Here is a 24,257-nt window from a genome sequence, read left to right as displayed (position 1 = left end):
AAATATAAAAAAAGAGTGTGAACTGGATCTCAAAGACATTTTATAAAGTCTTGAAAATAAGATAAACTTAGTAACCAATAAACAAATAAAAACAGCTCAGAGTGGACATTGAAGCCAGGAGGACACTGGGTACTGACTTAAATTCACCTTGATGGGAATAAGACGGGAACGGGGAGAGCCAGGATCTTTCGGTGCTAGGACTGCGGACCTGCCCACAATCCCATGCTGGTAAGGCACATAGACAGTCGAGTCAGAAGGGCACCAAGGGGCAAAATGCTCGCCTACGGCAGAGGTAATCGGGAGAAACACCTCTGCAATGAGGATCAGGTCCTCAGCAGGCCTGGAGGCTGAACTCTATCTCTTCAAGGGACAAATTCACCCCAACTACCTACATGGAAAAATTGGTTCTGAGATGTGGATCCCAGTGTGCTGGGCTCAGTATGACTGTCCTTTAGGAAGAAGCAATGGCAGTGAGGAGAAAAGAAAAACCCAAATCAAGTCATTCTCTCAAGACAAGCCTGCCAAGAAGTGTAGAGGTATTATAAAGCAAGAAAGGAAATCCCAAGCCATTTTAAAAAGAGAAAAAAAGAAAATAGCCACATAGAAGAATCCTTCATGGAAAAAAATTGGAGTATTTCTTCATGTCATTTCACAGACATAATTTCTGGTAGGGCACTGTACATACCATTTCAAAAATGTAGGTACAAACAAACAAAAAGAAATCTCCATGGCATTACTTCAATAAAAATAGGACCATGTCCTATGCCTTTTTAATAACCAACCCTTCCAGTCTATCGTCCTAACTAACCAGGACTGGAACATACCCTCTACCACCAAAACCCCCCACGGAGGCACTACTCATTCTGATGGAACTGAGAAGCAACCTCTGTGTTCTCTATTTCCTCATCAATAGCATTACACTCAAGCATCAGAAGAATGAATGCTTAGGGTTGTTTTTCACTGTCTGTGGAAGGGGGACAGAGAAACACACTAGCACACACTGGTAGAACACTGATCACATTCCAGTTGTAAAATGCTGAATGAAGACTGCGGGTCCACCTTCAAATCAGTGGGTCAGTTCCAACTCAAAGGGACTCTCCACTGGATTCACGAGGCTGTAAATCTTTCTGGAAAGAGACTCTCTTAAGGCTGCTGGATTCAAACCACTGTCCTTTCAGTGTGCAATGCAGCCAAAGCTATCTGATGAGGAGACGGATGGTCGTTATTTTCTACATACTTGGTATGTTTGACAGTTCCCATTGAATAAAAACGATCCTAGTACCCTTTAACTGAACTACAGTGACTAACAATGAGATACTGGGTTTACTGTTGTAAGGCAATCAGGCAGTTCCTAACATGCCTGGTGGCGTGATGGATAAGCACTGGGCCGCCATGAGAAAGATGTGAGGTTCAAGCTCAAGCAGCAGCTCCACGTGAGAAAGACCTGGTGTAGTGCTCCTGTAAGGACCGCAACCAAGAAAGCCTTACGAGGCAGTCTGCTCTTCCTTGGGACTACTGTGTGAATCAGAATCAACATGACGGAACCAAACAAGCATGTGACCGCATAATTTGTAGCCACAGCGACTTCCAGACGCCCTGGGGCACGATGGTTAACCTCGGCATCACGAAGCTGGTGGTCTGTACTCACTGGCAGTGCCACCGGAGAGGAGATCGGGTTCCATAAAGGTTACAGCCGAGGAAACCCAGGGGGCAGCGCTATCTGTCATGCAGGGTTACTATGAGTTAGAATCAACCTAAGAGCAGACAGCAAGAAGCAATGTCCTTGCAAGAAGTACAAGTGATTCCACTAATGAATAATGGCTGAAAAGAAAGGAATTTATGATGACTGTGAAAAAAATCTGATATTCAAAAATATATATTATATTTAGGCTATTTAATAATACTTCTTTCAAAAATAGAAGTGTATTTTTTTAATTGAAATTTTAAAGTTGAGTTTTGTCCCCAAAAGAGTCTTCTATTACTGTGAATATTTGCTTAAAAACTTGTAGGGGGTAAATGTTCATTAAAATTAATAAAATAAAAAAAAAAATTTGTAGGGGATGAATACATGAATACGTCACAAAACAAGAGAACAGGTCATATCAATAAATGCTAGGAAATAAAATTTCTCATTAAGTATAAAACGAAATGTGTGCACTCCTCCTAATTCCACTCCCACATCCTCCTTTACACCCCCCAAATAAAGGTTCTCAAAATAGTCAAGTTAAACTGTTGGGTGCCCTGACGTGGCGCTGACTCATTAGCAATGCCACGCACAACAGAAAGAAGGCCCGTCCACTCCTGTGCCAACCTCGCCATCTCTGCTGTGCCGAAGCCCTCTTGTGTGGTCAGCGGTCCAGTCACCTTGTTGACAGTGTTCTTCACTGATAACATGCCCGAAACACCAAGTGGAACTGCGGCTCACCTTTATGTATGCACTTGGGTAGATCTTGTGAACAGCGTCTCCAGGCGCACGTCCAGCTTCTCTGTCTAAATAGTAGCTCTGTACAAAGACCGCGTGGTCACTAAGGCACCGGACCCAAACGTCACCTTCACCCTTACATTCCAACTGCACACCTTTGCCTATGTGCAACCTTCAGGGGAAAAGTGGAATTCTAGTTCAAATGTTAAGTATTGAAAAACAAAATTTAGTTCAGATTAAACATGCCAGAATTAAAAAATTAAAAAGAACAAAACCAAGTATTTCACACCAATAGAAACAATGCAGGCAGTTTTAACGTTTTTACACATTTCCTTGATTCCTCCTCCTCCCAACTTACATATAATAATTATGTACACTGCTCTTATTTTGTGTCAGAAATATGTAACACGAATTCTCACTTAGCTTTTACAACCCAATAAGATAAATGTTATTATTCCCATTTTACAGATGAACAAACTATGGCTTAAAGCTACAATGGATACATCAATATCCATCCAATAGCCACATATGACTATTTCAACTCTACCAGAGCAAGCTTAGAAATTACACAATTTGCCAGACAACACGCAGTGACAAATTGAAGATAACATTACTTTAAACACACTCTCTCTCTCACATACAGTACCTAAAATTATGTTTCACTATGTTATCTTGAGAATTTTATTTCTATTACATACACATTTCTACACATAAAAAAACCCTGAAATATTTATTATGTCATTATTTAATTACTCACTTCCCTTTTATTAGGAGTTCTTAGATAGCAACAGAGGACTAAATACACAATGACTAATCTAAAGCTCAGTGGCTCTAACACACAGAAGTGCCTCAGAGGAAAGGCCTGGAAGCCCTCTGGAGCACATGCTGGCCTGTAAGCCTGTGGTCGCCCTAAGTCACAGTCTGCCTGACTGCAACCAGCAGGGGTTTCTCCTCTTTTATTATTCTTTGCCAACATTGTAAATAACACTCTACAGAAATATCTTGGTGAATACATCTGCCCTTAGTTTGTATTATTTATCTTTGTAAAAACATGTTCAGAGGCACTAAGTTTCCAAACTAGATTCAAAAAGGTTAGTTACTTGTGCAAAACACAGAAATATCACTAAATCTAAACAGACCACCTTTAATCACTCTATTTTAACTAGCATCTCAATGAAAATGGAATGATCGTAGTTTGCATTTTCAAGATGATTTTTATTCCTCTACAATCACGCACTCGCATAATTTATATTAAAGTGATTGCAAACACAGCCTATGTATCATGCTCTCTTTTTTACGTAACCATCCCACTGCTCCATCAATAACTACCTTGCTCTCTCAATGGCTTCTGTCCTGTGAACATTGGAGAGTTGACCCAAGCAGAAGCGATCTCCTCCAGAGGGGTCCACGTATCCATCGACAGTCACAATAGGGCAGCTTGAAGGGACCTTAAATGTCTCTCCTACCTGCACGTCCATCTCAAAGTAAGCGATGGAACACCAGTACTCAGGAGCTGGAGGAGACAAAGAGAGAAGACATCCCCTGCGTGAGAAAGACACGGGACTCACCCGTTCAGCCACAAGAAACAGCTTCTAAAAGCAAGGGGGGCAGAAAAGGGGGTCATGTGAACAGTACCCAAAGAAACGTGAGACAAATGCATGACAGAGAAGAAAGGCCCACGTCTTCAAGTTTCCAGTTCAATTCTGAGCACTAGTTTTGAAAATCTAAAGTCAATTTGAAAAACCTGAAATTTCACTTTCACTGCCAAGGGCTAAATCAACTGAGAATTTAAATGCAATATAAAATAAATTACTTCATCATGCAGTTTCATTTAATTACACACACTATTTTTTCATTATAGTCTGAATCTTTTTTTTTTATAGCAGGGGATATACACGCTATATCATCAATCATACTTGAGAGAAAGGGTACAACAAGCCAAGTAAGCCATGTAGCCCTGAGTCAAGGTTAATTACACTCTTCTAACCTCTCAGCGTCTGTACACACGAGCTACCAATTTATCTCTTTGCAAGGGCATTTGCCCTGTATGTACATATTATGTGCTGTTGGGTCAGAACTGATTCGCAGCTAGCCAATAGGTTTTCGGAGGCAATAAATCACACAGGAGGAGACTTCTCTTTCTTCCATGGCCCAGCTGGTGGATTCGAATTGCATGCCTTTGGAGTCAGCAGCCCACTCCTCACTGCTAAGCCACTAGAGCTCTCCCATGCACTACTGCAAGAAATAACCCTGATGAACTTCATCGCTACATGTCAATCACTGCAATTTTACCTGGAAGGTGTATTTATTGTATTCCATTAAACAAGTAATTTAAATACCTCCAATGACTAGAAAACTTGCTCCATTGAGAAGGGTAGGAATAGGTGGCAGACAGCATGCAAAAGGCTCACAATGATTCTGGCCTCCTATATTTATGGCCTTGTGCCCTCCCACACTGAGCAGGAAGGTGAAGAAATGATGAACTTCCGAGTCTGTCTAAAGACACTGAGGCTTTTACACACACACACACACACACACACACACACACACACACACACACACACACACACCCTCCCTCCTCTCGACTTCACTCTGGAGAAAGTTAGCTTCCATGCTGGAAGAAAGACACTCAAAGTAGCTATACTGAGAAGTCCACACAAAAAGACACCAAAGCTCCCTGTCAGGCACAGGGGTGAACTACCCTAGAAATGATTCCTCATCCCACAGAAAAGACCTGGGATAAAGGCAGCCCCAGGCAGTACCTTTACTGTAACTTCCAAAGAGATCCTAACCTAGAGACAGAGCCAGCACTGCCAAGCCCCTCCACATCTTCCTTTGCAAAGTATTTTCCCTAATAAATCTCTTTTTGGGGGGAGGATGGGTAGCTGAAGGAGATACCCTAACCCTAACCCAGAATCTCTTAGCTAATTCACTCCCAGATCAATGACCCACAGAAAGCAAATGATTGAATAAATGGCTACTGTTGTTATATGTAACTCACTATGTTTGGGGATAATCTGCTACATATTATATTTTCATTTTATTCATTCACTTATTTATTTTGTTGTTAGGTGTCTGTTGACTCAAGTAAGACTCAAAATGACCCTATGAACAAAAGATTTGAACTCCATTCCCTGTGTCATCCTCACACTTCCTGATACACAAGAGCCCACTGTGGCAGACAACGCATCAGTCCACCTGGTTGAGGGTCTTCCTCTCCATTGCCGATCCTCCACCCTTCCCAACATCATGTCCCTCTCCAAGGAACAGCCTCTCCTAGTAACACGCCCAAAGTATGTGAGGTGAGGCCTCATCATTCTTGCCTCCAAAGAGCATTCCAGCTGCACCCTCTCCAAGACATATTTGTTTGTTCTTTTGGCCATACATGGGATGTTCCATGCTCTTCTCCAACACACCATAGCTCAAAGGTATCAATTCTTCTGTCATCCTTACTCACTGTCCAGGTCTCAGACGCACAGCCTGTGGCCTGAAACAGACACACCTTAGTCCTCAAACTGACATCATTATTTCTCAATAATCTGGAGAGGTCAATATACAGAATGGAGATTTGCTATCAGTTATGCCTATTGCTAGAGATTGAGCCTAGCAACCTCAGCTAGAAATTCAGGATTGAGCTGCTTGGCATTAATGGAAGAGAGCAAGAAATGAGGCTAGAAGAGTAAAAGGAGACCAGGAACCCAGACTCTGCCACCTTATCAAGGAATCTGGTCATTAGGCTGTGACCAAACAATCTGCAAGGAATCCCTTCAACATATTGAGCAGAGAAGAAACTTTAGAAGAAATACTTTAATTAGTGGTAGGATAAGTAGAATGAGTGGCAAGGAGAGCAAGTACTGGGAACAGGAATCCCAGGTGGAACATTCTCTTCTAACAGGCATACCAGGGGGAAATTCTTTTAATAATACATTAAGGAGAAAGGAAGAATATTTTTGTTGCAAAACTCCACTGAGTTTTCTATTAATACAGCCAAAGAACACTTTAGAAATAAGAAGTTGACTATGTTAAAAGTGTATCGCCTCGTCCAAGCAGCAGGCAGCAATCTCTTTTCAGGATCACCCTTGTTACTGAAAGTCATTTCTGTTCTACTCAAATATATAGAAATCTTAGTATCAAATGCACACTGCTATGCTCCTAACTGTGGTTAAGTGGCTTCAGGTTGACCCCAGCCCATAGTGGCCCCACCGTCCTCACATCGTGGCTACGGTGAAGCCCCCTGTTGCAGTCATTCTGTCAGTGGAGCTGAGAGTCTTCCTTTCCTTTGCTCATCCCCTATTTTTCCAACTATAATGCCCTTCTCCAAGGACTGGCCCCTCTACGTAACATGCCCAAAATATGACACAAAGTTTCACCATCCTTGCTTCCAGGAACCAACCTGGCTGTATTTCTTCTAAGACACATTTGTTTACTCTTTTGACAGTCCACAGTATACTCAATATACTTCCACCAACACCACAAGTTGAGCTCATCGTTCTTCCTTGGTCCTTCTTATTAATTGTTGAACATTCACAAGCAAATGAAGTCAAATGAAAATTACATGGCTTGGGTCAGACTGATTCTTAACTGGTGCTTCAGCGGGTGCAGACTGTGGATCCACATAAAACTAAATCACTGCCTACTTCAATCTCTCCATTTGTCATGAGTGTACCTAATAGTCTGGTTGTGAGGATTTAAATATTCTTTAGGTTGAAGTATAATCCTCGCTGAAGTTGCAGTCTTTGATCTTCTTCAGTACACATTCCAAGTCCTCTTCAATTTCTGTTTACCAAGGTAGTGTCATCTGTATCACGCTGATGACTCTTCCTCCAATCCTGACACCACACTATTCTCCACACAGTCAACTTTCCTGGGTCCCTTGCTCAGCAAACACACTGAGTATGTTACATACCTTTCCTCATTCTAAATCATACCGTTATCTCTGTTCTGTTGGACTACTTCTTGTTTTGTTTTTTTTTTTTTACTTCTTGTTTTATGCATAGGTTCTGCATGAACTCAATTTAGAGTTCATTCTTGTCAATGTTATCCATATTTATGATGATTTACGCAGCTAAATGCATCTGGACGGCTGCTAAAACACAAATATCTTTCTGATAACCTCTGCTTTTAGCCAAAATCTACCTGACATCAGTACTAACATCCCGTGTTCTGTGGTCTCTCCTGAATCCAGCATGAATTTCTGAGACGTTCCTGTTGCTATAATGAACTACTCCAGATGTTTTTCAATTGTCTTCAGGAAGATTTTACTGTGTGGTAGTAATTAATTTATTTACCACTTCTTTTGATGCTAATAACTAGTTAATGTTCTCTCTAACCACCAGGAGTTGTTATGTCTCAACATCAGTTTTGTTGATGTTGAGAAGAATGAAATAAAGCTATTCAGAGGCCAAAGGCAACTGCTGAGTCCAGAGCCAAGTCCAACTGATTAACTAAGCGCACCTCCCTGACACGTCATTACTCCACCCGAGGGCTGCTCTGCGGGGCCCAACCATGCTCGCTCCCTCAGAACATATCCCACCAAGCTCTACGAACAAGGACCTCCCGTCACGGGCCACATTAACCCTCAAAATACTAAGCCAAATTGCTCAAGGCTATGTTCATCACTTTAGAAGAAAAGCAACAAACATGATGTTCAATAAAACTGAACAGTGGCTGCCAGCCAGTAGGAGACAGAGGAGGAAAAGGCTGTGACAGACAAAATCCATGGAACAGGACGGTTTCTGGGGTGTTGCTAACGAGGTGTGCTAATTGCCAACCAGGGCACTGGTTATAGAGGTGAGATGCTGTCTGTAAGTTACACATTCAATTAAACATTTGTTTCATTGTTTCATATACTCTTCTACACAGGACTGACTCCTGGATAATGTGGAAGTTGGGAGGGGGTTGCCATACCTCCTATGCAGCTGAAAAAAATCTACTTGTAACTTTTGACACCCACAAAACTTAACTACTAATTGGCACCTGTAAACCAGAAGCTTTACTGATAACATTAACAGTTGCTTAGCATCTCTTTTTTATGCTACCTGTATTATACCATGCATTCACTTTAAAGCTGCATTTTAAATACAAGACAAAAAGGTACTCTGCACAAAGCACAAGGGTTTTGCCTCTACTGGCATAGCCTAAGCAATGGTTTCACAAATGTATTTTTTCCTTTTTTTTTTTTTTAAAAAAAGGGCCCTAAAGCTGGATTCATTTATCTTGAAATGACAGTCAACCACAGCTGAAGACCTCAATCTAGGCAGGATACATTTCAAGTAAGCAATTCAATTTTTCCTTAACAATGTCATGACTTTCCTCTGCTTTTTTTCCCCCTCCATTTTTATTATTATTTTTTTTATGCATGAACCGTCAAATAGGATCTGACTGATACAGGAGGAGATTGCCCCTCCTTCTCCGGCAGAGCATCAGGTGGATTTGAACTGCATATCTCTGGGATTACAGTGCAGCTTCTTGCCAGACTTTCCTCTGCTTCTTAGGAGCATATCCAGCATGATGACTGGCACTTCCTATGAGCCCCTTGGTGTTACTCAAGGATTATGATATGGAAATATACACAATGAGGAAAAGGCAAAGAGCCACAGATCCCTTTTACTGCAATAAACAAGTCACCAGGGGGACAAACCGCTGGTGAGATGATTAGCGCCATGCGATGATTTTTGCAAAATCACACGTCCAAGTGGACATGCACTGCTCAAGCCCGTGTTGTTCCAGGATTAACTGTTATTTATGTTTAAAATCACAAATACTATAGGCAAGATAACTAGTAAATATAACAAAGTGCTTTTTATAATTTTGTCTTATTAAAACCAAATATGAAAAAAGTCCCAAATAAAACCCAACCCTCATTCTGTCTCATCAATCAGCACAAGATGTGTGAAAACCCTCACATCTCTCACTGGTGAGTGCAGTAAAAATGGATTCATACTGTAATGCTATCACAGTAAAGCAATCTGGCCTTTTGCTCCAGAAACTCTGAAAATCTCTTACACTGTAATGTGACAGAAGGGGTAATTGTCTAATTTTAAAAAATTTAAAAAATGGAGCCAACACGCAACAAGCAACAGAACACTGCTTAAGAAAACTGTCCACCAGATGCTCTGCTGGAGAAGGAGGAACAATCTCCTCCTGTACCAGTCAGATCTGATTTGATTTTAATAAAAAAACAAAATAAATTTTAAAAAAAGAAAAGAAAGAAAATTGTGTGGATCTGTTTCATTATGGCTGTTTCAAAAATACATACTGAAATACTCAGATCAATCTAGAAAAGTTACACTTTATGACAAAAGAGCAAAAAGTAGGTCAGTGTGTGAATGAAACAAGACTGGGTTGAATAATGGCTGATGCTTAAGAATGAGCCCATCAAGCAATCTTTCTATTATTCTGGTTGTTATATATTTGAAATTCTTCATAATAAAAAAGCTTTCTTTAAAAAATAGGAGGACAATTGAATTTATGGTTCAAGAAAAATCAAGGCTTTTAGTTAAAATAACACTTAAATCTTTGAAAGCTGAATGGGGGTAGAAATCAACATCTATGCAGGTTTTACAAAAGACCGTATTTCCTTTTCTGTTTTTAAACTTTCTCTATATTTATCACTACTATAATGTTTAAACTGCACACAGACTGTAAACAGAAAAAAAGCTACTTTAACTATTTGTCTGAACATAATCTAATCAAACAGTTTCTCTATTTCAATTAACCAGAGATTCCGGGGTCATCTTCTAAGACAGGTATAATGAATTATTTTTTAGTACCTACTTAAATTTCTTCTTTTGCTTTTAAAGCTGCAATTTTACAGTGTTCTTTTTGGAAACTCGTTTGCTTCTGCTGCACATTCATAGAGTCAATACTTAGAACAAAATTTCAATACTTTGTATCTTAGCTGGAAACAGTTTATGTCTCCAGTTTGTTTGGAGACTGTTAAATGAGATCAGACAGTCTATGCGTAACCACAGGTCGTAACCACAGGTCGCAACTCCTAAACTACTTCATCAACTCATGTTACAAGGAGCATTGTATTTCTTCAAAATGTCAAGGTATCTTCTAATTCTGTTAAAACTCTTCTGCCTGTTTCAATTTCTAGGAAACTAAGGAACCCGTTTTGACCCTTTCCCAGAATTTTACACTTACCAGGATGATTAGAAATGGGAGGCTGGAATGCAAGCTCATTGTGAACTGGCCCTAAAGAAAAAGACAACAAAAATCCCATTTTTACTTATTTAAAGCTTTCCAATATGAAAACTTTGAATAATATGTACTCAAGTATAACAATCATACATTAAAAGTTTGGATTAAGCTTATGAAATGCCTAAGAACTCAGAAGCTTAGTTTAAAATACCCTATGAACTTAGTAAATACTCTTGTATTTAATAAAGGCAGCTAACATGAGTGCTGTGTAACATACCATTAAAAAATTTACAGACTGCTTCACATGTAATATTTAACGCACATTATAATTTAATCAATCATGTAACACACATAATACAGTGTCAAAATTCAAACTGCTAATGGCCTGTCAAAATTATGGTTATTTAAGTAACAGAATAATAGCTATCAAATCTGATTTTTTTTTTAATGTGTTAAGACATTGTGTTAAACATCTCACATGAACTATGACACTTATCAACAATACCTTAAAGGCAGCTTCTATAACTCTTAGTCTTGAGATTAAAAACTTTTCAAAGGTCACAACTAGTTAAAGAGTACAAATCCCATACTGTCACTACACTGTCCCAGGACGCCATTAAAAATTATATTCTCTTAAGACAGGATATATGCATTCACACATACATACATACATACATACATACAGTTTTAGTATGATCCCCACTCCTCCCCATCACCCAGTTTATATAAACTCATTTATGTGACTGGAAGGCGAAAATATACCAAAATCCTAAAAGTGGGAAACCCTGGCTGGTAGGATTCTAGGTAATACTTATTTCTGTATATACTTTATGTATTCGTTAGCTTTTCTTTCGTGATACAAGTTTTCTAACGAGACGGAAAGGGATTTTATATGAAAGAATTATAGTCTTGATATTTTTTAAGGCAAATGGACAGTATTTCCACTTTATCAGAAACTGCAGGCTATGGTTATCAGGATAGGATGGTTTCCTATTAAGCCTGCATAAGCTATCAACATATTCATTATCTCAGTGTCTACTATCTGCTAAGCCTACAGTGAGTAAAGTCTTGAGATCTGGGCACCGATAAGCGTGGATATACAAGATACAATGGGATTGAAGAACACACACAAAGCAAACAAACAAATGAATGGAATTCAATGTGGTGTTAATGAAACATCAGCAACAGAGATAAATGTATTTAGTAAACATTACTCTTCTAAAACAAAGACATAAAACTATGACTATGAAAAATACTGTATTTAAAAGAAATACTGAAAAGCACTAATCTGTTGGTGAAACTAAACTGTATGATGAATAAAGATGTAAAACATTTCCAAAAAAAAAAAGTTCTCGAAAAGAAAAAGCCCTTACAACAGAAACAAGAGCTTACAGTAATGTCCAGGATGGGGCGGCATAGGCGGGTGGTGCTGAAGATGGCCGTTTTGGTGGTGAGGCAAATTAGGTGTGTATGGTGCAGTTCTACTTCCAGTCCAGGTAGTAGTGCTGTCTAAAAATTAAGGCCCACATGGATTAATTGGCTTTCACAAAGGCTGCCTATTTATCTCAACGATTTAAAAGATGTTAGAAAGCATGGACGTACTATGGTGGTATGTGGCTGGCTGCCCGGTAAATCCGTTCTGCTGCTGCCCAGGCTGAGGTCCTGACGCTATCTGCAGCAGGCCTTCACTATGGCTGCCCGCCAGGATACTGGCCGGCTGACCTGCAGGAACAAGGAGACAAGACGACGGTACATTACACATGCAGCCCTACGGCCTCCCGGATTAAAGGAAGGACTCACAATACACACGACATACACACATATATGGATACGCCCACAACTGTGAAGACGGGCAAAAGTGGAAACTCAATTAGGACTCATCAAATAAATTTAAAAAAAAAAAAAAAAAATCTAAAATCATCGTACACCGGATTCTGCAGGGGGTTTTTGGAAGTTGTCAATCACAGGAGGAGACAGCCCACCTTTCTCCCCAGGAGTGGCTGGTGGATTTGGGTCAGCCACACAACTCCATAAGGACCCCACCACCAGGGCTCCTTCACCTTGAACATGCTCAACATGACTCCCTCCTAAGTAAAGTATCTCCCTTCAGTGGCCTTTACAAATCTTTAAATGCTAGGATTATTCTGGCCTATCACAGTCACTTTCTCAGAAACATAATGGTTTGCTCACTCTACCTGTCTGTCTCTAGATCTTTCTGATAAAGATTTCAAAGTCTGGGCTCAAGAAAAAGTTAAAAACTAGGCTCGGTAATTATTGACACCACTTCTGGTAATGGCAGAACGCTATGGTCCAAGCAAAGGAAAACAGAGCAGGGAGATCTTTTAAATGAGATGTAATGTAGAAGGTGAAAAACTTATTTTCTCATCTAAACGGAAATATAATCAGACGTAAGAGTCAGTGACACCAGGGCTCCAAGTACAGAGGAAATGGAACCATTTTTCTCCTCTGTACAGGTCACACAGACCCTGGTCAGGTGGGAGACGCTCAACCAGGTGAACTGACATGGTGACTGCTGCACCGGCCTCAAGTGTGTCAGAAATGTGAGGATGGCACAAGACAGGACAGGGTTCAGATCTGCTGTTTACAGAGGGGCTGTGGTTCGTACTGGGCTCGACAGCACCAAAAAACAGGTTCCATTTCCTTAAAGATTATAAAACCAAAACATAAACAGAATATTTCAATACACATCCCCAGATCACTTCTTTTCAAAGACAACATTTTAGCCACCTCCCTTTCTATTCATCTTCTCAAATCTTTTAAAAGGTAATCATCTATTACCTTTAAAAGTAATTATAGGCCCAGATCTCTGGAACAACAAGAGTTCCTCTGGGTCACTGGCTAGTAAGTTTTTCTTCTTTCAAGTAAAAAAAAAATTACATTTTTGCATTTAAAAAAATAATAATATATACAATATACTACTAGTTCACTTACAAAACTTGTCACTCTTTAGGAAAAAATTTATTTTCATTTCTAGATTATTTAGAAGAAAACACTTATAATGTTTAGATGCCAAATTGATCCCAACTGCAAGGATTAGGCCCCTCCCGTCACGGCTTCTTTCTGTACACAATTCCAAATGAATAAGACCAAGTTAATCAACATAACGGGGATAGCCGTCTTCCAGTGTCTTCTATTTCAGTCTAACTTCTCTTTCATTCTATCAGTATACTTTTTGAGACTTAAGGGAGCACTGAGCCACAAGTTCTAAGAACTCCAGTATTTACTATTCAACTGAAAAATCTACCCAAAAAATATCAAGATCAAATTAGTTGCATTTCATTCCTACCAATTTTTCTAGTCTTCGAAAACGACCTAGCCCAGGAACAGAGTCGTGAAATCGAGTCTGCACTAGTAAGCATCAGCAAAGGCATGCAAACTTCATCCTCCAGATATAGAAATGGGAGTTAGCTCTGCTCTAACAGTCTTTTTTAATCCATCTCCACATATCCTATTCATCAGATTCCCTTATTGGTAAATAAAGGGCAGTCAGATACCAGGAGCACCCACTAGCTACAGGGATGAGTTCTAAAGCCTGTATCTTCCACCTAGAATACATTCTTCATGGTACAACTGTCATGAGTTAGGTAACAATTCCAAATACACATTGCTATGAAGTGGTGAAATGAATTAATGGGATCTACTTTGTGTACTTTACTTGAAAGTTCACAATTATAGAAATTAGTCCCTTATTTATTGCAACAAAGTCTATGTTCAATCTGATCTAACATTAAATAAATAGAATGATGCTTCTATTAGCATCATCATGGCTAACAAAGGATTAACTCAAATCTATCAATAATTTATTCTCAATGGAGGTAAAAGCACAATCTCTGCAATCAGGTTTAACTAATATCCACTGTGTTCTTCCCTCGAAGCAACCAACGGTTGCCTGCCATTCAGTCTCTGGTGACTGAAAATACTAAATGAACAAATACTAAAAGAACCAGGTCACTAATGCCTCACGCAGGGTCCTACAAAAAGATGAACTTAAACTCCCTCTAACCCCAGGACATGACTATGGGAAGAACCCTTTGGAAAAACGCACTTCTCATCTAAAAATAGTTTATTATCTAGAACTTAGCTTTATATCCAAATTGACTAAAAAACTTAACTATCATGAGGGATATACCCTATTAGCAAATTTGTCAAAATCCTTTTTTTTTTTACATTCCTGCTACAGGAGACGGAGATGATCATAAAGTTAACTCTAAGATAAACTGAAATAATCCCGGACTAAAGGGATGTTGGCAATGCCATTAACAGACTTTATACACATCTTGGTTCAAAACTACTTTTGTTAACTACTGAAATGTTTAAATGCTATTTGAAAACTGAAGCACTTTCTCACTGCTGTAAACAGCAATAAAGAACAAGTTAGATTATAACTTAAATTAACACTATCATCAAAGTCATCATTTACATTTCAAATGCAAAAATCTTCAAGGAAATACAAAACACAGTTTTTCCAGGACTAATCCCAAGCTTTATACAGTACTTGTCTGTATATAAAACACACTACAGCACTACTAATTTTTTCACTTAAGAGTTTCCCTTTAAGGACCTACCTACAAATACGTCGTAGTGAAACTGAACTTGCTGACTACTCACTTGTGGAAGCCACAGGAATGTTGGGAAAGTTGGTGGTGCTGGTCGCATTCGACTCCGACGGGGCTAACAGAGCTGGCGTGCTGTATGTCTCCGTTGATGCACGATTACCTGGTGGATGCTGGATGGTCTGAATTGAATGTCCTTCAGTAGATAATGATGGCTGTCCCTCAAAGTCATGAACATATTCGTCCTTCACCAACATACTCGGGGCTACACAGAAAATGAGATGTATTTTAAAATCTTACTAGTTTTTATTCCTCCAGGTGGTGGGAAATCTCATAAACACACAACATAACGTAACCGATCATGAAAAAATTATACTCATATTAATTCAGATTTTTAAAAAGAGTGTATTATTTTACCAGCAAGAGCCTATGATTTATTGGTTGTGGCATCAGATACATGTTATCCTTCAATCTGACTGACCCCCTCAAGTTTGAAGCCAGACAATATTACAAGTCTCCAGCTCTCTGCCCATGATCATCCCAAGAAGGGGGCACTATTATTTTAGGATCTGCTTTTTACCTTTTGCAACAATCATTATATTGCTTCAAACAGATACACTATGCTAATCCTATCACAAAAATTTTATAACCTACTGAACCATAATATGTTCTCTCCTTAGAAAAGTCTATTTATAATACACAAAAAGACATTTTCTATTAAGAACAAGTCTGTGATTTGCTTTAATGTTTCCTGTGTCAATCTTTGGGAGCTCTGGTGGCCTTGCCCTAAGAAGCTGCACTGCAAACACAGAGGCATGTGGTTCAAATCCACCAGATAGTACACAGGAGAAATGAAGGGTAATCTTGTCCCATGCAATTTACTGCCTCTGAAAACCTGCCGGAGGATCAGCTATGAGTTGGTTCTAACTTGGCGGCTAACAGTGACAAAATGTCAATCTTTGAGGTAAATCTATTACCCACAAATATCAATTCATTACATGACTATTTTTAATCTTTTGTATTGCCAAAGCTTTGGGAATAGTTCAAAGGTCAAATCCTTATGTATAACTGCTTACAGAGCATGGATCAAAAACCAAGGAGAGGTTGTTTTCATCCAGAAATTCTACAGTGTTCACAGGGTGTCTCTGAGTCACTGTCAACTCGCTAGAACACAACTACTATTTATTTATCACACAACGATTATATGTAATGGCACACTGCTGTTTTATTTTTTTACATATACACATACAAAATTACAATAGCAGACACTAAACTAGCATTTCTCTTTATGGACAGACATTCAATAAGTTCATTCACTCGTTAAAAAATTTTACTGAACACGTGTATAACTGCTCTAGAACTTGGGCTACATCTAAATCAAAGATCTTTCCTCACGGAGTAGATAGATTTTCTTATATACTATTTTTTTTTTCAGTTCTTAGGTTTCATTATTTTGGGCTTGTATTTTTCTATTTTTAAAAAGCGTTCAGGCGAGCTCTGGTGGCCTAGTGGCAGGAAACTGCACTGCAATCCCAGAGGTGCGCGGTTCAAATTCACCAGATGCTCTGCTAAAGAAGGAGGAACAATTGCCTCCTGTACCAGTCAGATCCAATTTGACGGTACACACATAAAAAAAGAAAATTATTTTTAAAAAAAAGCATTCAACACTGAGCACACTTCACTGCACCCCTTCCTCGCTGTACGACTTTGCCTGACTCCTTGACCTCTGCAGGCACCAACCAGTCTCTGTCTCTTGGAAAGTGCAGCCAATCCCACTCACCATGGACAGGCATTAGGAGAATGAGACAGGGGGTTTGTAAGTTACTTACTTAGCTCAGGACCTGAGACAAAACGACCATTCTGACCATTCGATAGGTGCTGGCCATTAACACCACAGTGTTTAGGGTGGTGAGACAAACCCACAGTAGTTGTGAATAACCCTCAGGGGAAATAAGGGCCAGAGAATATACTCTTAAAGCTGCGGCGCCCAGCCCAGGTCTGTGCTCACTAACACCACCAGCAGGCAGGCCAGAACACCTGTCAAAGGGTTTTGCCACTGTCTTCTGGGTCACTATGTATTGGTATCACCCTGATGGCAACTGGTTTTTCTTCACTAGCCTATGAGCTCCTCAGCGTGGAGAAGGCACCCCTTATTTACCTCAGTGTCCTGGAACTAGGCAATGCATGCTCAGTATATATTCACGCAAATGAATACACAGGTCTGATTACCACCAAGACCTCCAAGTCAAAAGCAAAGGAATCACCTCATTTATTAACTCTTAGCAGTTGCCTGCCCTTGTCATATTTCTTATGCAAATCTTGAAGAGGCAGCATGGAAAATACCTCTTAATGTTGAGCAAATAAGCCTTTGAAGAGTGCTTTTACACAACTACCACTAGAGGGAGGCATAGAGCAGACTATAGTAGTAGAGTCAAATCACAAAGAAGGTTGGTTATCAAGCCATACACCCCCAGGAACACAAGTACTCAAAATAGCAACAAATGGCTAGGGAAGAAATGGGATAAACCTTCATACTATGGATTCCTTTGAGCCTACTCCCGTCAGGAAAACTATGATAAGACTTATCATTACAGTCTCCACGGGAATTTCAGAACATTTAATTGCACGCATGTAGAACCTGTTATGCATTTGTTCAGAGAGAACATGGGCAAACTGCACAATTTAAAGTCAGCAAAGGTGTGCGTCAGGGTTGCATCCATTCACCACGCTGATTTAAACCACACACTGAGTAAACAGCCTGAAAAGCTGGACGATGAAGGACATCTCATGAGGACAGGAAGAAGGAAGGTCAATCAAAAAGCTTAGATGGGAGGACAACATGGAATCGGGCAACTCCTAAAATCTAAATGGTCAATTTTCCAAAAACACAGGTGGACAACAGTAGAGACTTGGCACTTTCTTCTAAAGAAGAGACATATGGCATGCCAATGTCTGTGAGAGGGAGCCTGCCCAGACCACCAACACAGCTCTGACGCCAATCGCTACTTCTCAGAAACCATCTAAGCGCTGTTGCTGTCGAGGTGAGTATGGCTCATGGCGACCCTATGAAAACCTTGCCCTGTCCTATGCCATTCATCTCCTCTCTGACATACCTGAGCCCACCTCTGTAGTCACTTTGTCATTCATCTCATTAAGAGTTGTCTTTTTTGCTGAACCTCTCCCTTGCCAAAGACTGGTCCCTCCTAACAGCGTAGACAAAGTATGTAAGATAATGCTTCACCATGTCTGTCTCTAAGGAGCACTCGGGACATACTTTTCTGAAAGACATGACTGAACTGTTCTAAACAATTAGTACCAAAAGGCACTAAGTCTTCCTCTACGCTGAATGAGGTATAAAAGTGGACAATAAAAACAAACACACCTGCATGCTCTTCCTAAATTTTATCAAGGTTGTTGAGTATTCCCAACCCATAGTCAAAGACGAAGATTCTACTACAAATGACATGTTTAATCACCAATTTCCCTCCAGAACAGGGTACACCTTTCCAAGATAGTAGTTGCTCTATTAAGCATTTCTGTGCAAATTCATTCTTCCAGAAATTCTAATTTATGCACATGTGTTAAGAAACTGAGCCAATAACAGAATTCTACTGTTAAATATAATGCTAAAAGATTAAACACACACACCATTTGATTATCATAACATTTTCTTTTTCAAAATAGAATTCAGCATGTATATTAAAAAACTATTTAGATGTTTTATTTTCTTAAAATAAAACAAGGCTGGAAAAATATACCAATTATCATTTATAAAAATAAATCTGCTTGAAAAGGAAGAAAAAACCAGAATATTTTAAATATTCAGTTTTAAAGGACATGCTATACATGATTAGGATTTATAAGCCATTATCTTCGAAACTAGCTCTGTAAGAGTCTCAACTGAAATAGCCAGTAGTCAATTTAAATTCAGTTTTAAACGCTAGCACATTAAAAAAACACACACTTTCAAAGCACTAAATATGTCTGGCAACATTACTAAATTGCTAAATACACAAATTCTAGATCAAAAACAACAAACTGACTTCATAGAAAACAGAAAACTATAAAAATAAATTACCTACCATTACTCTGCAGTGTCAATCCTGAGAGATCTTAATTTTTGAAAGAAGAAAAAAATGTAATCATTATTATTAAAATATGTAAATATTCCATTTATATTATATTATTTAATCCAGATCACAAAACTCTTAGAACCATCTCAAACTCATAAAAATCCTAATAATAAACATTAAACATGCCATTCAATTCTATATTTTCCAATTTATTTTGCAATAACATTGTTCTACCTAGACAAAAGATCAATTATATGATTTTTTTGGTTTTTGTTTGGTTTTCCCCAATTATATATACTTTTAATAATCAGAATAGGAGCTGATTTCCAAGTTCAAATTTCAACATTTGTATTTCATTGAAAATGTCTGAATCTTAACTACCTTTGAGAAACTGAGCTATTTGAATTCTACACCTTATTTCTGGGGTGGGGGGGGGACCAAACTACTATTGGGATCTTTACTCTTTATGCTTCTAAGGATAAAGGCAAAGTCTACTTACCAATTCCAGGTGACACAACTCGTTCATAGTGATATGGGTTCACACAGACACTATCACATTTTAAGTCAAATGCATACTGACAATATTTAACATGTTTTAGTTCGTTTTTGTGAAGATCCGGCCATCTCCAGAGGCGGGCATAGATCACATGAGGAAATCCTTTCCGACCAGCCACCTAGAATGTATAATTGAATAATCTGTATGTCAACCACTATACCAAAGCACTCAGAAATAATCCTATGATGTCACTAGTAGAAATACTATCTTAAAAATTGGGAAAATTAATGCTCCAAACATCTCACTCGCCCATGATCACAGGGCATGACAACAGAGCTCTGTCTCTAGTGAACTTCAAAGTAGTTACCATTTCAAGACTTGTGCTCAATTTCACAAGCATAAAAGGTACAAATCTGCTGGAGATACCATGTCTGAAATCTGAAAGTAAAATAATTTCATTCACCCACTTAAGATGTCTATAAAAACAAATAAATAAAAAATTAAAAAAAAAAAAAAACCAACCACAAACCATATGCACTGACGCTGAGCCAACTGTAACTGCCAGCCACCTTCCTCAGTATGTCTACAGGAGAAGATGACCCGTCTTTTTCCCTCAGAACAGCGGCATATTGTGTTACATGTCAGGTTGTTAATCAGAAGGTCAGTGGTTCAAATCCCTCAGCTATTACTTCACAGAACAAAAATGAGCCATTTCTTCCCTCTCTTAAAGATTCCATTGCAGGAATCTGGTGGAGGGTTGCTAGGAAATGGAACTAAGCTACGATTCCCGTGCTTTCTTTAAAAGTATTACACACAGGGGATCATTACATAGTTGTACAGGGAAATGTGGCCAGTGAAAATAAAGGGAGAGAAAAATGATAAAATGCAAAATTTTAACTCAAGTTCTGAAATCAATTCATTCTTGAGGTGATTTTCATATAATGAAAGTATTAAACATATGGTGTTAAGATACATAAAGTATTACAACAGGACTAAATAGATGAGATGATCAAATGTTCACTTAATACACAGGGGATTATTAAGTGTATAAATTTTTAAAAAAAAAGAAAATAAAGGACTACTTGGATGAAGATCAAATTACATTCTTTTGGAGCACAAATTTTCTTCTGCTTTATTTTCCCCCCATTGGACTGAACTACATTGGGGGCCATATATTAAAACACTGTTCAGATAAGGAAAAATACGGTATGATCCCATCTACGTGAAATAAGTATATGCGATAACGGTTACCCATGGCAGACAGTGTTTGGTGACGCTCCCCAATTAAAATAAGCTTGGAAGCAGGAGTGGCATCCACTTCCATAATAGCTTGCTTCTGGAAACCCTATGAACCTGGAGAATGGACGAAAGTTATACAGGAGGTGTCCAGGACTTTCATTCATAGGGTCGCTATGAGTAGTCTGTGACTCAACAGCACTTAAAAACAACATATGGAAAGTAGAGTTTCCTTGTGGCTGGCAGGGTGTTAGGGGGAACCAAAGAGTTACTTACTGCCAGAGGACATTAGGTTCTTGTTAAAGGTCGTGGGATAATTCAGAAAAGGATGGTAACGAACAATGTCATTCAATTATACATGCAAACACTGGGAGCTAGGCAAATGCTCTGTCCTATGTATTTTTACTTATCATATTAAAACACCGATAGACACTTTAAAGATATACCTCTAGTATGCGGAAGATACTTTCTCCCATATACTCCCAAAATGCTCACTGGCAGAAGATACACAGAAGTATGAGTTTGAGAGAGCATTAACCACTGGAGATAAAGAATTGGCACAGCACCAACCTGGAGCCTCCCGTCCAGCGTCCTCTGTATGGTGACACATTTGCTGGGATGAGCTCCATTTGTAGTTATAGCCGTTATTAAAGAATCCAGTTCATCTTTCTTCTCCTTCAGCTTCTTTACCAAACTTTCAATTGCTCTTTTTGCAAATGTTTCACTCTCTCCACCTTGTCTATGGCACATCAGACTATGTACAATGCTCAGACAGGCATCATTACTTGTCGGTGTATTCGTAATAGACATATTGTCCATTTGTTAAAGTTATTTCTTTTAAATCAAATGTCTCCAGTTTCTAGAACAATGTTGATCTTTTGTAGGCAGTGGAAAAACAAGAGCTAAAGTTGCAAGAAAAAAGAGGCATGTGGTTTTCAAGATACCCTGTAAAAGAGAGAAAAAAACTGATTAGAAAACATTTCACAAAACTGTTACTGTTGTTGCCTCTACTGAGGTACTGTCGAATGAGGATGACCATAGTGACTCATCCACACCCTGTCTTACCTTACACTTCCAGACACACCAGAGCCACTGAAGCAGCCACTGTGTCAATTTCACAAAGTAGATTCAATTAATTTGGGAAAACCTCATCTACAGAACCACTGTGGTGGTGTTGTAGTTAGGCAACTCACAGCAACCCTATGTACAACAGCTCTAAACCCTGCTCTATCCTGTCCCAATCTTATGACACACCTACCCCTATTACCACAGTCACTGAATCATCTCGTAGAGGGTCTTCCTCTCCTGTGCTGTTCCTCCACCCTTCTAAGCATGATATCCCTCTCCAAGGACTGTCCCTCCTTACAACATGTCCGAAGTATGTCAGATGAAGCTTCAGAATCCTTGCCTCCAAGGAGCAGCCTGGTTTAAACCTCTCCAGGTTGAATCTGTTCATTCTCTTAGCAGTCTGTGATATATTCAGCTCTCCTTCTATCATCCCTTGTCAATTGTCCAGCTCTCTGACACATAACAAATGACTGCAAAGACCATGGCCTGTATAAGGCATACCTTAGTCTCCAGACTGACATCATTGCTCTTCAGCACTTTAGAGAAATCCCTAACAGCAGACTTTACCAATGCAATTCATCTTTTAATCTCCTGGCTGCTGGTGCCAAGAGTGTTGATTATGGAGGCAAGCAAAGTAAAGCTGTTAACAATGTCAATCTCTTCACCATCCATCATGATGCTGCCAATCAGCCCAGTGGTGAGAATCTGTTTTCTTGATATTGAGCCTCAATCCATATAGACTCACTACACATCATTAAATTATGGTGCTTAAGATTTTAAAAGGAGCTTTGGTGGTCCAGAGGGTAGGAAGCTGTGCTACTACCAGCTACCTGGAAGGAAAGGTGAGCAATCTCCTCCTTTGTGATTTACAGCTGAAAACTCACTGCAAATTCAGCAATAAGTCAGTTCCAACTTGTCAGTAATAAATAGTTTTAGATTAATTAAAATTGTTGCTGTTCTTGTTATTCTAAAAAAAATTATAGTGAGGCCTTCTCATTAAACAGATTGACACAGTGACTGTAAAAATGGAGGATGGATGGATGGATGGATGGATAGATAGATAGATAGATAGATATAGAGATACATATATGTATACCTTAAGAATGGTGTAGAGTAGGGTAAGGTGTTATTCATAAGGTCTCTGTGAGTCGTAGGTAATTTGATGGCACTTAACAACATCATTAAAAAGGTATGCTCACACAAATCTTGTTGAGTACAGTTGCTGCTGTTACGTGCCAGTTAGTCAGATCCAACCATAGCTGGCCCTCCAGAGGATTTTCGAAGGCAATAAACTGCATGGGAGAATGTCCATTTTCTCCTGAAAGCAGCTGGTGCATTCTAACCCCATGCCTTCAGGTTGGTAGCACAATTCCTTACCTCTAGGCCACCAAAGCTCCCTTATTTAAAAAAGGAGTCACCATAATGTAAAAGCCTCATGATACGGTCTGCTTCCAGTGGACTGAGACTCACAGCAACCCTGTAAGACAGTGTGTAACTGCTCTCCAAATAGGTTTTCCAGCTGCACTCTGCTGACTGCCACATCCTGTCCTCCACTAAGCAGGTGGGAAGTTCAAGCAATGGAACTTTCTGGTTAGCAGCCAGGTGTTTTAACTACTCACTATGCCATAAAGATTACTTATTAAGACTTAAATACGCTCTCGTGGGTGCTCATAGGCACTGATTCTGGAGCCACGTAAAATTAAACCCACAGTAGTCTCAAACTTTTCTCAATACATCTATCCCGTTCTGAGAATTTCCGCTTTCTTATATTTCTATCAGTATAATCCATACTGAAGACTGCAGTCTTTGATTTTCACAAATAAATATTCCAAGTTGTCTTCACTGTGAGCAAGGCTGGGTTACCTGCCTGTAATGGGTCTTCTTCCAAGCTTGGTGCCTAGATCTTCAATTGTTTCTTGAATTATGTGCTCAATATATAGCCTGAATAAATATGTATTTATTACTCATGATAAGCCCAGTACAGTACGGGAATCCCACTTTGTTTGAAATTCCACTCTCGATACCATCATCTGTTCTTGGCCATACAGTATTTTTTTAAATGGTTGAATGTCAATCAATTCTTTTTGGTACAGGGAGTGACTGTATTCCTTCCATCTTTGTTTCATTTGTTCAATATGTTGCCCCCAAAATCCTTCACTAATGCAACTCGAGGCTTGAGTTTTCTCCTTCAATTTGAGAAATACCAGGTCCCTAGGTCCCTTTTGGGTTGTTGTTATTATTAC

At 39.2% G+C, this 24,257-nt stretch overlaps 1 protein-coding gene across 1 annotated transcript in view; it reads right to left on the bottom strand.

Moving 5' to 3' along the window:
* The window catches only part of SMAD4 (SMAD family member 4), a 29,260-nt gene extending 7,368 nt beyond the window's left edge, over window positions 1-21,892 (bottom strand). Inside the window, exons 1-9 of the mRNA XM_006891715.1 lie at window positions 21,517-21,892; window positions 19,714-19,888; window positions 19,224-19,253; window positions 15,197-15,406; window positions 12,170-12,289; window positions 11,960-12,076; window positions 10,571-10,621; window positions 3,752-3,935; window positions 2,426-2,594 (exon numbers count right to left, since the gene is read on the bottom strand). Of these exons, the coding sequence (XP_006891777.1) occupies window positions 2,426-2,594; window positions 3,752-3,935; window positions 10,571-10,621; window positions 11,960-12,076; window positions 12,170-12,289; window positions 15,197-15,406; window positions 19,224-19,253; window positions 19,714-19,888; window positions 21,517-21,765 (1,305 nt within the window). The 5' untranslated portion in view covers window positions 21,766-21,892. The remainder of the gene's footprint in view (window positions 1-2,425; window positions 2,595-3,751; window positions 3,936-10,570; window positions 10,622-11,959; window positions 12,077-12,169; window positions 12,290-15,196; window positions 15,407-19,223; window positions 19,254-19,713; window positions 19,889-21,516) is intronic.
* Between the last annotated feature and the right edge of the window lie 2,365 nt (window positions 21,893-24,257).

The sequence above is a fragment of the Elephantulus edwardii genome, unplaced genomic scaffold, assembly GCF_000299155.1.
Source record: "Elephantulus edwardii isolate Elephantulus edwardi_28Jun2011 unplaced genomic scaffold, EleEdw1.0 scaffold00103, whole genome shotgun sequence".
Taxonomy (NCBI): Eukaryota; Metazoa; Chordata; class Mammalia; order Macroscelidea; family Macroscelididae; genus Elephantulus; species Elephantulus edwardii.
Note: the sequence above shows the minus strand (reverse complement) of the source record. Positions and strands in the feature narration are given on the sequence as shown.